The sequence below is a fragment of the Hemitrygon akajei genome, chromosome 13 (genome assembly GCF_048418815.1).
Source record: "Hemitrygon akajei chromosome 13, sHemAka1.3, whole genome shotgun sequence".
Taxonomy (NCBI): Eukaryota; Metazoa; Chordata; class Chondrichthyes; order Myliobatiformes; family Dasyatidae; genus Hemitrygon; species Hemitrygon akajei.
In genome coordinates, this window is record NC_133136.1 from 63257804 (window position 1) to 63272245 (window position 14442).

The window sequence follows — 14442 nt, forward strand, 5'->3', positions numbered from 1 at the left end:
TTTATAACTTCTCTTGTCAGCCACAGTTGGATCATCCTCCCTTTAGAATATTCTTCATCTTTGGGATGTATCTACTCTGTGCTATCTATATACAGCCAGGGTCCCAAAGTCTTTTGCACAGTACTGTATTTGTCGACATTGGAGCAGAAAGCGGGTTTATAAATCTACCGGTAACAAAAAATGTTGGGAATGGTGAGGGTGGAGTGCCATGGGAGTGGAGTAGGAGAGACTGCAGGGATGGAGTGCCGGGGTGGGGGGAGGTGGTTGGTGTTTGTGCAGATACACCCAGCCCTGAGACACCAGGCAAGGTGACTTGATTCCAAACAATTGATGTTTTGATCATTACAGAATGTATCTCTGGTGCTTCCCACTCCCACCCCTCTCCCTTCCCCTTTTCCAAGCCATGATTCCTCAGTCCCTGCCCCTTCCCACTCTCAGTCCATAATAGAGACCCATATCAGAATCAGGCTTATCAGAATTTAGCAGATTTGCTCAACAGTGTTTCATTGACTTTCAGTTTTAAGTTTGTATTCGTTAAAGATATTATGTTTGTTTGATAGTTGTTGAGGTTCTGGCATTGTCACTAAGGCTGTTAATGTATTGTTCCTCTTGTGTAGCTCTATGGGTGGAAGCATGTTTATAGATGATAGTAATTACTCTTGCCACTTATTATTGGAGCCTGTAAACACAATTCCAAGGACCATTCTAATTAAAAATAATTTTTGTATCGGTTCCAATTTCTTGTTTAACTTTTCAATAAAAAAATTTTCAACCATTTAAAGTATTGTTTAAAAATGCACAATGTGTCAACATCTCGATGAGTAGGAAAGGAAGAAAGAGTTGTGTTCATACAGTGTCATACTTGGATAGTTTGGTAACTTATAAAATGTTGTAAAGCATAACCACAAGAGATCCTGCAGATACTGAAAATCTAGACCAACACATAGAAAATGCTAGAAGAACTCAGCAGGTCGGGCAGCATCTATAGAAATTAATAAATAGTCAACGTTTCAAGCTGAGACTCTTCATTGGGACTGAAAGGGAAAGGGGAAGATAGCGAATATGAAAGTGGGGGGAGGGGACAAGCTAGAAGCAAATAGGTGAAGCCAGGTGGATGGGGGAGGGGAGACAAATAAGAAGCTGGGAGGTGATAGGTGGAAAAGGTAAAGTGCTGGAGAAGGAAGAATCTGATAGGAGGAGAGAGTGGGCCATGGGGGAAAGGAAAGGAGGAGGGGTAAGTGATAGGCAGGTGAGGAGTAGCTAGAGGCCTGAGCGGGGACATGAAGAAGAGGGAAAGGGGAGGGGAAAAGTGGCTGAAAGTTGGAGAAATTGATGTCCATGCCATCAGGGTGGAGGCTACCTAGATGGAATATGAGGTGTTGCTCCCCTATTCTGACATGTTGGTCCATGGCCTTCTATTTCTGCCATGATGTGGGCTAACTCAGGTTGGACGATCTGTTGTGTTCCAAATCTCTAATGGTCTATTTGTGTAACTGCAGTAACTTGGAAAATTTATTTTCTGAATTAATGCATATTGATTCTGTTGAAAGTGAAAGTCTCCTTGCAGTGTCTAAAGATTCCCTTAATGTCAGAGAGAGAGTTATATACCTGGAGCATTTTCCTTTGTGCTCTGTCTCTGAAATAATATTAAATAGTATCTGGTACTTTCAACAAAGAATTTATAGTCAGCATTGAATTTGTTTTTTTCAATATTTTGTTCTCCAAGCTTATTTATGTCATAAATTTTCAGCTTTCTAAATGGCAAAATTTCAGTTGTTGCAGAAAAATAGGCCAGTTGGTTTAAATAGTAATACACTAGTCCTTCTGTAGGTCGTTTAATTGTGCTAGTCAATTATTTTGTGATCTACTTGAATACATCTAGATGCAATGAATCTTGCCCTAAGACAACATAAATGGGTTAGTATTTGTAATATATTACTCTGATATCAGTCCCACTCTTGGGGAGCCATAATGTCTTTGAATAATAATTGCTGGAAGTATTTTAACTCATTTATGTAATTAGCAACAAGATGAAGCATAACTAATATTGTCAATACTCAAGGAATCAAGGCGATTATTGGTTAGAATATTAGCCTAAGGAGCACAGGTAGAATGCTTAGGGAACTCAGCAGATCAGGCAGCACGTGGAGAGGAAGAAACGGTCGATATTTCACACCAAGACCCTTCATGGCCCTGATGAAGCATTTTGTGTGTGTTGCTCTGGATTTCCAGCATCTGCATTCTGCAGAATCTCTTGTGGTTATGATATCAGCCTAATGTTTTAGAGAACTTTAATCTGTAAGTAACCCTGTTTGATCTTCGATCTCCAAAACTTCCCAAGGATAAATGCTTATTTTTGTCTACCTGTATGGTGGAATCAGTGCATTTGCTAAAGATATTAAAACTTTATTTATTCCTAATGTCTTAATTTTCAAGGTGCATTTCTTCATTATTATAGTTTTTCCACTTTATTTTATACAGTTGATTTCCTGCTGAAAGTTGTATTTGTTTAATGTAAATAGTTTTTGCCCTCTGAAGCTTAATGCTGTGGCTTGCAAATCTCTCTGTATGATCTTGTGTTACAGCCTGCAGAAAGCAAGATAACAATATTCCACTTTTGGCTATATTTCTAACACGCCGGAGCGTCTGTACTGGTTCTCACAATTTGCATTTTGTCTTTTGCTAAGCTTTCCAACCTTTCATTTTTGCTGTTGTCAGTGTTTTTCATTCCGAAGATCTCCTCACCTGTCACCAGGCAGACCGGAACATTTTTCACAAGAAGCCATCTGCATTCAATAAGATAGAATGAATTACAAATGTTAATGGTCTTTTTATGCCTATGAGTAATGAGCACCTTGAACTATCTTGGGATTGTGTCTGTAATTCATCTAACTCTCCGGTATTATACATAAATTTAAGATTTTTGTTAAGATTTATGACACTTGCATAAAATCCCATGTTTAGTCTTTTAATAGTGGTTAACTGAAGCAAATGGGTAGGATTTGGTGAATTACTAATTACTGCATATGGTTTTCTAATAAAGGAAGATAAGCAATTGGGCTATACAATACGTCTAACAGCTGGATTAAACGTGGTAGACAGTGAGAGTTTTTCAGGAAGGGGTATAGTTCTATGATGGAGCCAGAGTGAAATGTGCAGTATACTTCAGAATTGCATACCATTTTGTCTTTTCTGTGCAGATTGTAGAGTATTGTTTTCAGCTTGTTACTTGGGTTGTTGTATTATGTTTTCCAATGCTTTGTGCAGTTTCTCGGTGTTTGCCAAGGACATCTGAAGGTGTCCACCTGGAAGTGAAGAATTTATTTTTTCTCTGCAAGTGCTGTTCTGGCACTCTAATGCAGCTATGCAATGAGAAAGCCCTAACTTCTGACCTCCCTTTAATATTTTCCACCAGTATACTGGACTAGAACCTTTTTCCCTTTGAGGTTTAACGTTTGCAATTTGTGAACCAACTATTTTGGTTGATCAATAAACAGAAATCTTGCAAAGCTGTATTTCATCAGTCATGTGATTGTTTTGCTGAACGACTGCAGAGACAATCCTCTTGGTTGTCATAGTAACAAAACGTGCTGAGCGGAGAAAGGCAGAATGCACCAAATGATCTTTCTCTATGTAATCTTATTAGGAATGAATGTGTTTCTCCAGATACAACCCGGAAGTTCACTTTCTGAATGCTCTTGACCAACCATTAGACATTTCATGGGGTTTTCTTGTATTAGATATACTTCAAGTGGGGGAATTTATTAATGTTCTCGTAATGATGCTGGGGAAAGATTATATGCTGGCTATCATTATCGTGAATTATGAGGGTAGGTAAAACTTCAGACATTTTGTTCTGCATGTGGAATGATTTGGAGTTTAATTATTCAAAAACTAGGCCTTGCCTATGCCAATGCAGCAGTAATAAGTGTAGGAGAGGTTTTGGAATTTTACCAATCATCTGTGACTAAGGATTAAGGTTGCAAGGACTCAAGCTGTAAAACTGCCTTCTACAAGTGATTTTACAGTTTTTCAATTTTTGATGTATGAAATGTGCCAATGAGCTGTATTTATCACGCAAGTAAGGGGAACAATAATTGCATTATCTCCAGTGCAGCTCAATATTTTTGTTCATTTTGTACTTAAAATTAGAATACGGTCATTGTTTAATTACTCCAATAAAACGACACTTGAAAGTTTTATTTGTACTTAAATTCTTGGTTTACAAGCTGTTTCATTAACTTTTCATTAATTGTGCTCTGTGTCCTTTAAGGTGAACAGAAATTAATTTCCTGATTTTAAATAGATAACTCAAGGAGATTTCTTTTTGCAGATACGGGAGTTTGACTTGTAGCTAGTAACAGAAATTACAGTGGTGTATTCATGCCTCATTTAGGTAAAATTTAATAGTCTAGCAGAATTCACTACTGCTGTGGAATTAATATAATGTTGCCCCTGAATATGCCAGTCTGCCATGTCCTTGTGTAGTAATCACCTACATTTCTATTATTTATTTGGAGCATAGCCCAAAATTGGATCATTTAGCACATCATCTAGACTGAGTGGGCCAAATGGCCTATGTTCGGACTGTAAATTGTAGGTAATGCACCCATATTAACAGCTGCACCTTTGTGTACTTCAGTTTATTGTTCAGTTTTATTATTTTTGGAGGTTACTTAAGGCAGTTTGGATTCCAATGAAACATGCTGAGTCCGGGAACCATGCGTGCAAAATACGTAGTGAGATATTTGTGTACAGAATGCAACCTGTTCATTGAAATAACAAATGCTGCAAAGTAGCTTCTGAGTCCTCAGAGCCTGTGAATGGTGACGTTGACTGGCTCACATCACGAGCTTGGCTTCCACCTTGGAGACTCAGTTACAGGTGTATGCGGTGGTGAACAGGCGTTCCTTATGCATCATCAGGCCCTCACAAAACACACAGGACTTTGGTTTTGCTACAATGATGAATATCTGCCTGAACTGGTCCAAAACCCGGGTGTCTAGGGTTTAAAATTCTTTGTCTTTGGCATTATCTTCAGGCACCCAGCACTGTATACAAGCCTGATTACCCCATTTGCTCCATTAGTTCTCCTCGCCACACCGTCATGACTTTAGGACCATCTGCCCACCATTCTTGTACACCCACAATGCAATTTACTTACCATTTTCCTTTTGACTTCTCTGCAGTGTTGGAGTCAGCAGAGGAAAGGTTGTTAACCACACAAGCCAGCTCTGCTGCACATGATGTATTTGGTCTTGCCTGCAGTCGAATTTTGTACCAGCCTATCCTCACACAAGCCCTCCACCGGACTTTTGTGCATTGTGTAATTTGCAATGTGCTGGAATTGATAAATTGTTCAAAAGTCCAATTTAACAAATTTTGATTAAAAGGCAATAACCCTCTGCTACCAATAAAACAATAATTTGGGATTACTGTCCTCCATAACTAAAGACATCAATTTAATTCTTAGTTTTAAATAACAGTTAGACACTAGTCTGCAATAAGTACATTTGGCTATATAATTGGATTGGGTGCTTTGCTGTCAAAAATACCGGTGAAGAATTTAGTCTGGAGTGTGTGTTGCTTAATCTACTGCATGTGGTCATGTAGAATTTGTTGAATGGATGTTGGGGATGAAGAATTTTCGGAGTTGCTGTCCCAAAAACAAATGTTATTTTTGAGCTTTATCACTCCTACCCCATGAATTTCCCCGTATAACTAACCCGTATCTCTAACACAGCTTTCAACGACCAGCTGGTAGCAAATACAAACATGCAACGGCAGTCAAGCTCTGTGTCACTCTCAATGTGACAGAATATTTGTAATATAAGGAAATCATAACTGTACATGGTAAGCCCATCAGTGTTGCTCTGTTCCACCTGTCCTTAATCGATTGCATTATTTTTACACAAAAAGTGTTTCATTGAATGGTCATATGATTGTAAATGGCCTAATTCCTTCATAACACTGGAATCTCTTTCATTTGTATAACCCTTAAAACCCCAACCTGGATGGATTTTTTGGCTCATTTTTGGATTAGGTTTCACCTGTTGTGGTGTGCCATCTTTTTCCATATCTCTAACTTCCAGATTTCCAACCTGAAATCTCTCTGCCTGGGGCTGCTCTTTCCTCCTTTAAATTGTTTCTTGAAACCTACCTATTTGACCAAATGTTTGGTCATCCATCCAAGTATAGTCTGTGGCTTGGTGTCAGATTTAGTCTAGTAGTTACTCCTAAGAAGTGTGTTGGTCTAAAACAAGAGAAAACCTGCAGATGCTGGAAATCCGAGCAACACACACAAAATGCTGGAGGAACTCAGCAGGTCAGGCAGCAACTATGGGGGAAAAAACGTGCAGTTGACATTTTGGGCTGAAACCCTTTGGCAGGACTCAGAAGGGTTTGTTGTCCTCCCGAAGAGTTTTGGCCCGAAATGTCAACTGTGCATTTTTCCATAGATGCTACCTGACCTGCTGAGTTCCTCCAGCATTTTGTGTATGTTGGTCTATTTTGCTGTTTTTAATTGCTTCACACAAAAAATGTTGTTGAAGTGAAGATAAAGGTGCTCTTTATTTTGACTGTAGTCATTAATGAAGATTTAGCATTAAGTATTCTTGAGTGATGGTTTGAAAATCAAATGTTAATGAGTCAGCTGCTAAGAATGGAAAAATCTCGTTGTGTAACATTGATGACTACGTGGCATTTTGCTCGAACATCTATTCTTTTAATTGCTATGGCAGAGGTTTGATTGGACTCTAGTGATTCAATTTGTGCATGCACCATAATTGAACACTTATAATGCATAATATTCCCACCCACTTTGTTAATCTTAGTACAGTTCATTCACCTGATTCATCTGATACCAATTTTATAACTGACAGGACAAAAGAATAAACTAATTTACATGTTATGAGCAGAGAAATAGACAACTAGAAACTAATCTCTTTCTTTCAGTATTTCTTGATTTAGTGCTTAATTTTAGAAATTTCTATATTTCAATTTAAAAAGCTGAAATATAAATTTGCTTTGTGATTAATATTCAATTTTCATGTAATATATTTGCCAAGTAGATATTTAGCTCATGTACCATGATAAGAATGTACCTTTTGGACGACAGATTTGAAAGGCCAGATAATTTCAATCTGATCAATAGTTGCTGTCAAATATACAGCAGAGAAATATTAACAAAGGTGTTATGTGCATGCCTTAATTTAGAGTTGGGGGGGGAAGGTGAAAGGTCGATGTCCTACAGCTTACATGAGGAAAGAATTACATAATTGTGTACTTTTATTTCACCTCCAAATAAAATAAATTCCTCTTTTATATAACCAACACACACAAAATGCTGGTGGAACGCAGCAGGTCAGGTAGCATCTATAGGAAGAAGCAATGTCAACGTTTCGGGCTGAGACCGGTCTCGGTCTAGGCCCGAAACGTCGACAGTGCTTCTTCCTATAGATGCCGTCTGGCCTGCTGCGTTCCATCAGTACTTTGTGTGTGTTGCTTGAATTTCCAGCATCTGTAGATTTCCTTGTGTTTCCTATTGTATATACTGACTTTAATGCAGCAAAATATATTGGGAAGTTCTTAGGGTCATTTATTGAAAACAAAATAGTGGCAGCACATCAGAAAAGGTCAACAGCTTTGTAAAAATAATCAGCTCTCTGGAAAATGTTTAAGGGCCATCTTAAGGGGAAAACAGGTGGCAAGATTACTTCAAAGAGTGGACTGCAGTAGTTGAAAGCAGGGTGACTACCAGTTGAATGATTAAAGACAGAGATGCTGAAGAGACCAGAATTATATTCATTATTTTAAATGAAAGTATTGGGTAATGTTGAGGTAGATTTATTGTATACACTTCTTGAATTAGAATTTATGCATGTTCAAAATATGACAGCACAACACAAAATATTAAGAGAAAGGGAGAGATTTGTTTTCAATTGTTTATCTCTCTACTTTTATCTTGGAGAGCTGTAGAATTAGAAAGGACTTCGGAGATGGCGTGTTTCATTAGAATTTGAAAAAGATGAAAGCTTGTCAAACAATTCATTAATTTTCAAGCAGATTCTGTGGAGGCAAAGGGATAGTTCACATTTCAGGTCATTTCAGGACTGAGATTGTGGAGAAAAGACAGCTCAATAGAACGGAGTGAGGGGGGTGCTTGGATGGAACTGGATGATGGTCAGATGGAGATAGGTGGTGGTGGAGGAGGTGGAAGGGGATAAGTAGAACCAGATAAGGGAAGGTTGCTGGGCAGATGAAATCTGATAGGGAGCGAGATATAGACGTAGGCCTGAGGAGAAGAAACCCAGATGGATATGTGTGTGGATTGTGGGCAGATGAAAATAGGAAAGGTGAACAAAGGGAGAAAACCTCGGTGAATTAGTCGAGTGGGAGAACAATACAGAGAATGGGTTATCTGAAATGAGAAAATCTCCCTAGCCCGTCACTATCTGGCTCTATTCCTCCCTTATCTGATTCCATGCCAATTTCAATCTTTTGTCTCTACCTTCCCCCTCCCCTCCCCCACATGGTTTCATGGTCCATTGCTTTTTATCTTACTCCTTTCCACCCATCAGCTGCCAGCCTGTTATCACGCCCCTCCCCACTCCCACCTAGCTCCATCCACCAGTATATCCCCACCTCCTGTGTTCCACCTGTCACCTATCACCCCATGCTTCACCCTCCATCTCGCCTCCTCCTACTGACCATCTTCCGTCCACACGCCCAGTCCTGATTCTGCTTGGCTCGCTGAGTTCCTCAAGCAGCTTGTTGCTATTTGCTCCAGGTTCCAGCATCTGCTGTCCTTTGTGTCTTACTTTTCAGATGAAGCTTTGTTCTTTAATTTGAGACATTGTTGATGTTCATGCTTATTGTCATTGAACTGTGCACATGAATACAGCTAAATGAAGCAGTGTTCCTCTGGGACCAAGGTACATATATCACATGCAGCACAAAAATCCTATTAACAGATGATTTAAAAAATATAGGCCATCCACTTAAGTTTCAACAATTCTTATTTTCACCCCACTTCCAAGATTTAATTTAAACAAATTCAAGAAACTCATTAGTGACCACAGCAAACCACTATGGGTAGATGTATCAAATATTAACAGAAGAGCTTTATTGAGTTTGTTGCTTAACAAAGACAAAAGTCACAGCCGGTCCGTAGCATCTCAGGGGCTTGCACTCTGAGTCACTAATTTAGACTCTGTCTGTGAGACACGTTGACTACAGGTGCTCTTGTTCCTTGACTTGATTGCACATTTTCTCCTTGATCATATATGCTTATCTCTGGATTTATCTTGATTTTTGGCATTTTAACCAATATGTTTGCAGGTTGAACAACTTCTTATTGTACTTGCTTACTTTCATGCAAACTTGACCTGCTGCCCATGTGAATCTTCACGTTGGTTCTCTTGCGTTCTATTACAAGTGTCATTCATTCAATGGTCTTCTGAATGGTTCATCTCCTCTAATGTTCTATTGTTCAATTGGTGTTCACCTATAGTATAATGTGGGAAGCTGTCTGCTTCCTGAATTTCAATATAGTCTAAATTAGATTGCTGCCAATTTCAGACACAAGTCCTTTTCAACTACTTTTATTTTCTTAAGCAGTTTCTTGGGATTGACCATGTCTTACTAATTTCACTCTAGTTTATGGACGCTGACAGCAGATGAGCCGGTGTGGAAGCCACAGATTCTTCCGTAGTCATGGTGCCAACGGGACCCCGTGCAGATGGATAGTTTGAGCTTGCTTGCTCCTTCCATTGTTTACGCAGAGCCGCCGTGCTCATGATACCTATCCTCGAGGTTCCCAGGAGTTAGTGAGGATGTTGCATTTCTTCAAGGAAGCTTTGGAATGTTTTTTTCCCTCTTCCCACCTGCTAATTGTTTTCCATGTCAGAGCTAAGAAGAATGTCTGTTTCAGTACATTTTTCAAAGTTTAAAGCGTTGATTAAAGTCTTGAGGCCCAGGAACCGAAAAGGAACCTGTGTTCAGATGACTTCTCTGCGTCATCCAAAACCCCCACTTGGGCCCATCCCGTCTGTCTGCGTTTGACCCATCTCCCTCTTTTTTCAATACCACCATTGGGTAGGAGGTGCAGGAGTCTGGTTCCCACTCCACCAGGTTTAGGAGTAATTATTGCCCTGCAAACTAAAGACTCCTGGACCGACTTCACTGGCCTTAATAAATTATACATTTATTCCACCATGATTTTGTACTCGAACATTCTCCTGAGTTATCATGGTTGGAAATGAAATATAAAAAAAACAAATTTCTCAGAAATCTTTGGTTGATGTAACTGATTACTGTTCTGTGAAGAGGATTATATAAACATCTCCTTTCAGCCCATTTGACTTCACTTTTGTACTTTTAAGACTTAAGTGCTTTGAATTAACACTGTGAATGAAAAGCTTGTTCTTTGTGTCTTCAGTAGCCAAGACTTTTTTGATCATGGTTTATTGAAGAAGTTGTCTATTCAGTTGATTGTTATCTCAGGGTTGATAGCCAATTTAAAGAAATATGTTTATAGGGTAGGGCTGCATAATTGGAGGCTGAATTGAAGCAGGGCAGAGGGAAAAAAAAGTGGATGATGTGGCCAAGAAAAGGAAAACAAAATCTGTAGATGGTAGAATCTGAAACAGGAACAAATGCTGGGAGAACTCAGCCAGATGAGCAGCAGCTCTGGGAAGATGTGTTTTGTGACAAAGATGCTTCAGAATTAAGATGTTTCAGTTTTTCATTGAATCTATTACGTGTCTTTGTCTTACAGTGAACGCCTGCAAGAAAATGTATATTGTGACATGTACATACCTGGATAATAAATTTACTTTGAAGTATTGAACTTTTGAGGAAAGAGAAATCAAGTTAGGTTAAGTAACAGAGAAGGTGAGAAAAGCATTGTGAACATGAGGGGAAGCTGCTTCACTCAGAGGCCTGCGAGAGTGTGGAACGAGCTGCCAGTGCAAGTAATACGTGCAAGCTCAGTTTCAATGCTTAAACAAATTTTGGATAGGTACATGGATGGTAGGGGTATGAAGGGCTAATGTCCCGGTGCAAGTTGACAGGAGTAGGCAGTTTAAATGGTTTGGCATGGACTAGATGGGCTGAAGGGCCTGTTTCTGTTGGGCTGTTCTTTGTACTTTTTTATGACTTTAGGATTCTATTTACCAAGATGCTGTCTGTAGCATAGTGAAATGATGGGACAGCCATAGAATACACTACTTACGTTGTGGCCAACCTGCTTCCCATCCACCTTTCTATTTTCTATTAGTATTGAATTGTTGGCAGCACTAACTCAACTCAAAATGTACCACATATAGTTAAAAAAGTAGAAAGTTTTTTCAAGAAGAATTCAGTGCAAGTGAATTCTTTTCAGATAAAATATAGTATTTTTGCATTTAGCTATTGTAATTGTATAACTTATTTGAATAGGTATTTAAAATTTTGTAGAATGACTTTCAGAGGTTGAAATACCAAGCAACGTCTCCTGAGTAAATGGAAATAATCATCAGTTACGATAAACTGTTTCTAAACAGGCATTAGCAACCCCAGTGGGATGTCAAGAACAGAATGGTAGACAAAGGAGAAAATACAAGAACTGATGTTATGGCAATGTCAAGATTCAAAGTTTCAAGATTAATTTATCAAAGAATGTATAAATTATACAACCTTGAGATTTGCTTGCCCACAGTAGCCACAAAGCAAGAAACATGAAAGAACCCACCTAAAGAAAAAAAGAGAAAAGGCCAACACCTGATGTGCAAGAGAAAGAAAAAAATACAAATCATGCAAATAATAACTGAAGCGGACAACAGCATTCCGAGCCAAAATTGAGACCTCAGGTTCAAACTCGGCAGCCACCTGGAGTAGGCTCAAAGCAGCTGCGCAGGTTAACTCTGTGGTTAAGAAAGCATACGGTGCATTGGCCTTCATCAATTGTGGAATTGAGTTTAAGAGCCGATAGGTAATGTTGCAGCTATATAGGACCTTGGTCAGACCCCACTTGGAGTACTGTGCTCAGTTCTGGTCACCTCACTATAGGAAGGATGTGGAAACTATAGAAAGGGTGCAGAGGAGATTTACAAGGATGTTTCCTGGATTGGGGAGCATGCCTTATGAGAATAGGTTGAGTGAACTCGGCCTTTTCTCCTTGGAGCGACGGAGGATGAGAGATGACCTGATAGAGATGTATAAGATGATGAGAGACATTGATCATGTGGATAGTCAGAGGCTTTTTCCCAGGGCTGAAATGGTTGCCACAAGAGGACACAGCTTTAAGGTGCTGGGGAGTAGGTACAGAGGAGATGTCAGAGGTAAGTTTTTTACACAGAGGGTGGTGAGTGTGTGGAATGGGCTGCTGGCGACGGTGGTGAGGGCAGATACGATAGGGTCTTTTAAGAGAGTCCTGGATAGGTACATGGAGCTTAGAAAAATAGAGGGCTATGGGTTACCCTAGATAATTTCTAAAGTAAGTATGTGTTCGGCACAGCATCATGGGTCGAAGGGCCTGTATTATGCTGTAGGTTTTCTGTGTTCTGTGTTCTAGAATCATCCTTTAATATTCTGAATTTCTGGTTTATCTGATTGCTCTGTCTATAAGTCCAAGTATAATTCCTGTATCTTTATACTATACTTTTAGCTAAGCAGTTAACCACCTTTAAAGATTAAAAATATCCAACAGCAAAACAGAAAGGAATCGAGCAATAAATTAAACTAACCAACTACCCTCTTTAGTCACTGCAAATTACAGTTAACTTCCTACATCTTCCAGTTAAGGTGGCACTATCAAACGTCTGCAACAGCCTTCTAGTCAGAAAGCTAAAAAAAAACTGACGAAAAAACATCACTAAAAATTGCTTCCTGAGGTAAATTGTGTTAAATTTTCGCCGCAAAGAGTGAACAAAGGCGAGGCATGTTTAGGGGATGAGTCAAGATGCTATGTTGCAGAATCATTGCAGATGGAGTTCTGATGCCCATACAGCTTGCCCAGGAGCGAGATTGGATCTCTCTGGGCACTGTAAGAAGTTGGGGCCTGGGCAGAGCAGATTCACTGCCCGTATAACACTCCAGGTGCAACGTTGGATCACTCTGGGTGCCAAGCGGATTTGAAGACCTTGAGAGTGGCTTCAGACTGGGCAATGAGATCTGGGTCCTGAGCGAGTCGCTGGGCAACGTGGCCTAGGCCAGGAGCCTTTCACAGCAGCGGTGCCTGGCTCTTAGTGCAAGGTACGATACGCTGTTTAGAGAATTTAAATGCTCCCGAGATCAGAGGCGCGAGTCGATTTCAGTCGATCTCCACAATTTCATTCCTCTCTCCAGGGTGCCGGAGCCTTTCACTGTTTCCTTGTTGGGTCAATTTAAACGATAGCCCAGATAGACTGAAAGGACAGGGTGTCAGTTGGGACGAGAGCGATTTCACTTGCTCTCTGAGATGGTCATCTCCTTGGCGCTGAGGCTATGAAGACTGCCCCGGCTGCTGTGCTTCATGCTCGCTAATATGATGAACTTATAAGCGAGGCTTTGGACATAGAAACATAGAAAACCTACAATACAATACAGGCCCTTTGGCCCACAAATGATCAGCATGGGTTCAGTGAGCCAAAGGACATTTTTCTGTCCCATATCTGTCTTTGGCCTCCAAGCATGCAGCCTATTGCAAACAGTGCCATAGTAAGGATAGGAAAACATATTCTGAATGTTTTCAGTCTCCTCAGAGCACATAAAATTGAACCATATGTTGACATCCAGTGAAAAGCTGCTGTAACCGCTCATGTCCCTGGAGATTTTTAAAAGCTTGCAGAAATTTTTATAAGTGTTTGTAATTTAATGCAACCCGTTAGAAGCTACACTTTCATATAATGTACATTTTTACATTTTTAAATGCTGGAGAGGAAATGAAAAGTGACTTTTAATACATTTTTTAACCAAATATATCAAGAAATTCCTCTGGCAGCCAGCCAGGTCACGTAACTGAAATGCGTTTTATCGACACCAGCTGGAAAAATACTCGTGTTGAAAATGTGGAATAAATTAAAATCTGAATAGCTTTGGTCAGAATGTTGATATCTTTGCAAAAGTGAAGGAAGTAATGTTTTTTTCATGATTTTTACAAGCTGCAGAAGTTCCAAAGCGATTTACCAGCAGTGAAATACCTTTGCAAAGTGTAGGCTTAATGTTGTGTGAAAAAAATCACCCAGTTCGTGCACTTTCTAGCTGCCACAGGAGTAAAGTAATGCTGAGGCAATGTGTCAGCAGAGAAGAGTTGGGATTGTAGCTGTTGTTTGGTTCATTTGCTCCTCTAGATGGACATCTCTCTCATGCTGGTGCATTCCTCATTGAGTCTCGGATGGCTGTATCTTGCCATCATTTGCAGGTTTCCCTGTCCTCAGGCAGTACAATCTGCCGCTGAGGCTGGGCTGGGTTAGAATTGATGCA

The 14442-nt window shown here is 39.8% G+C and overlaps 1 protein-coding gene across 11 annotated transcripts in view; it reads left to right on the top strand.

The window, feature by feature from the left end:
* LOC140737937 (amyloid beta precursor protein binding family B member 2-like) overlaps positions 1-14442 on the top strand; it is a 265420-nt gene that overhangs the window by 106725 nt on the left and 144253 nt on the right. Inside the window, exon 1 of one of the 11 annotated variants that reach the window (XM_073064781.1) lies at positions 3764-3830. The exons of the other annotated variants lie outside the window; for them this stretch is intronic. Coding sequence (XP_072920882.1) covers positions 3779-3830 — 52 coding nt within the window. The 5' untranslated portion in view covers positions 3764-3778. Of the gene's footprint in view, positions 1-3763; positions 3831-14442 lie in introns of those variants that run through there. 11 annotated transcript variants of the gene reach the window in all.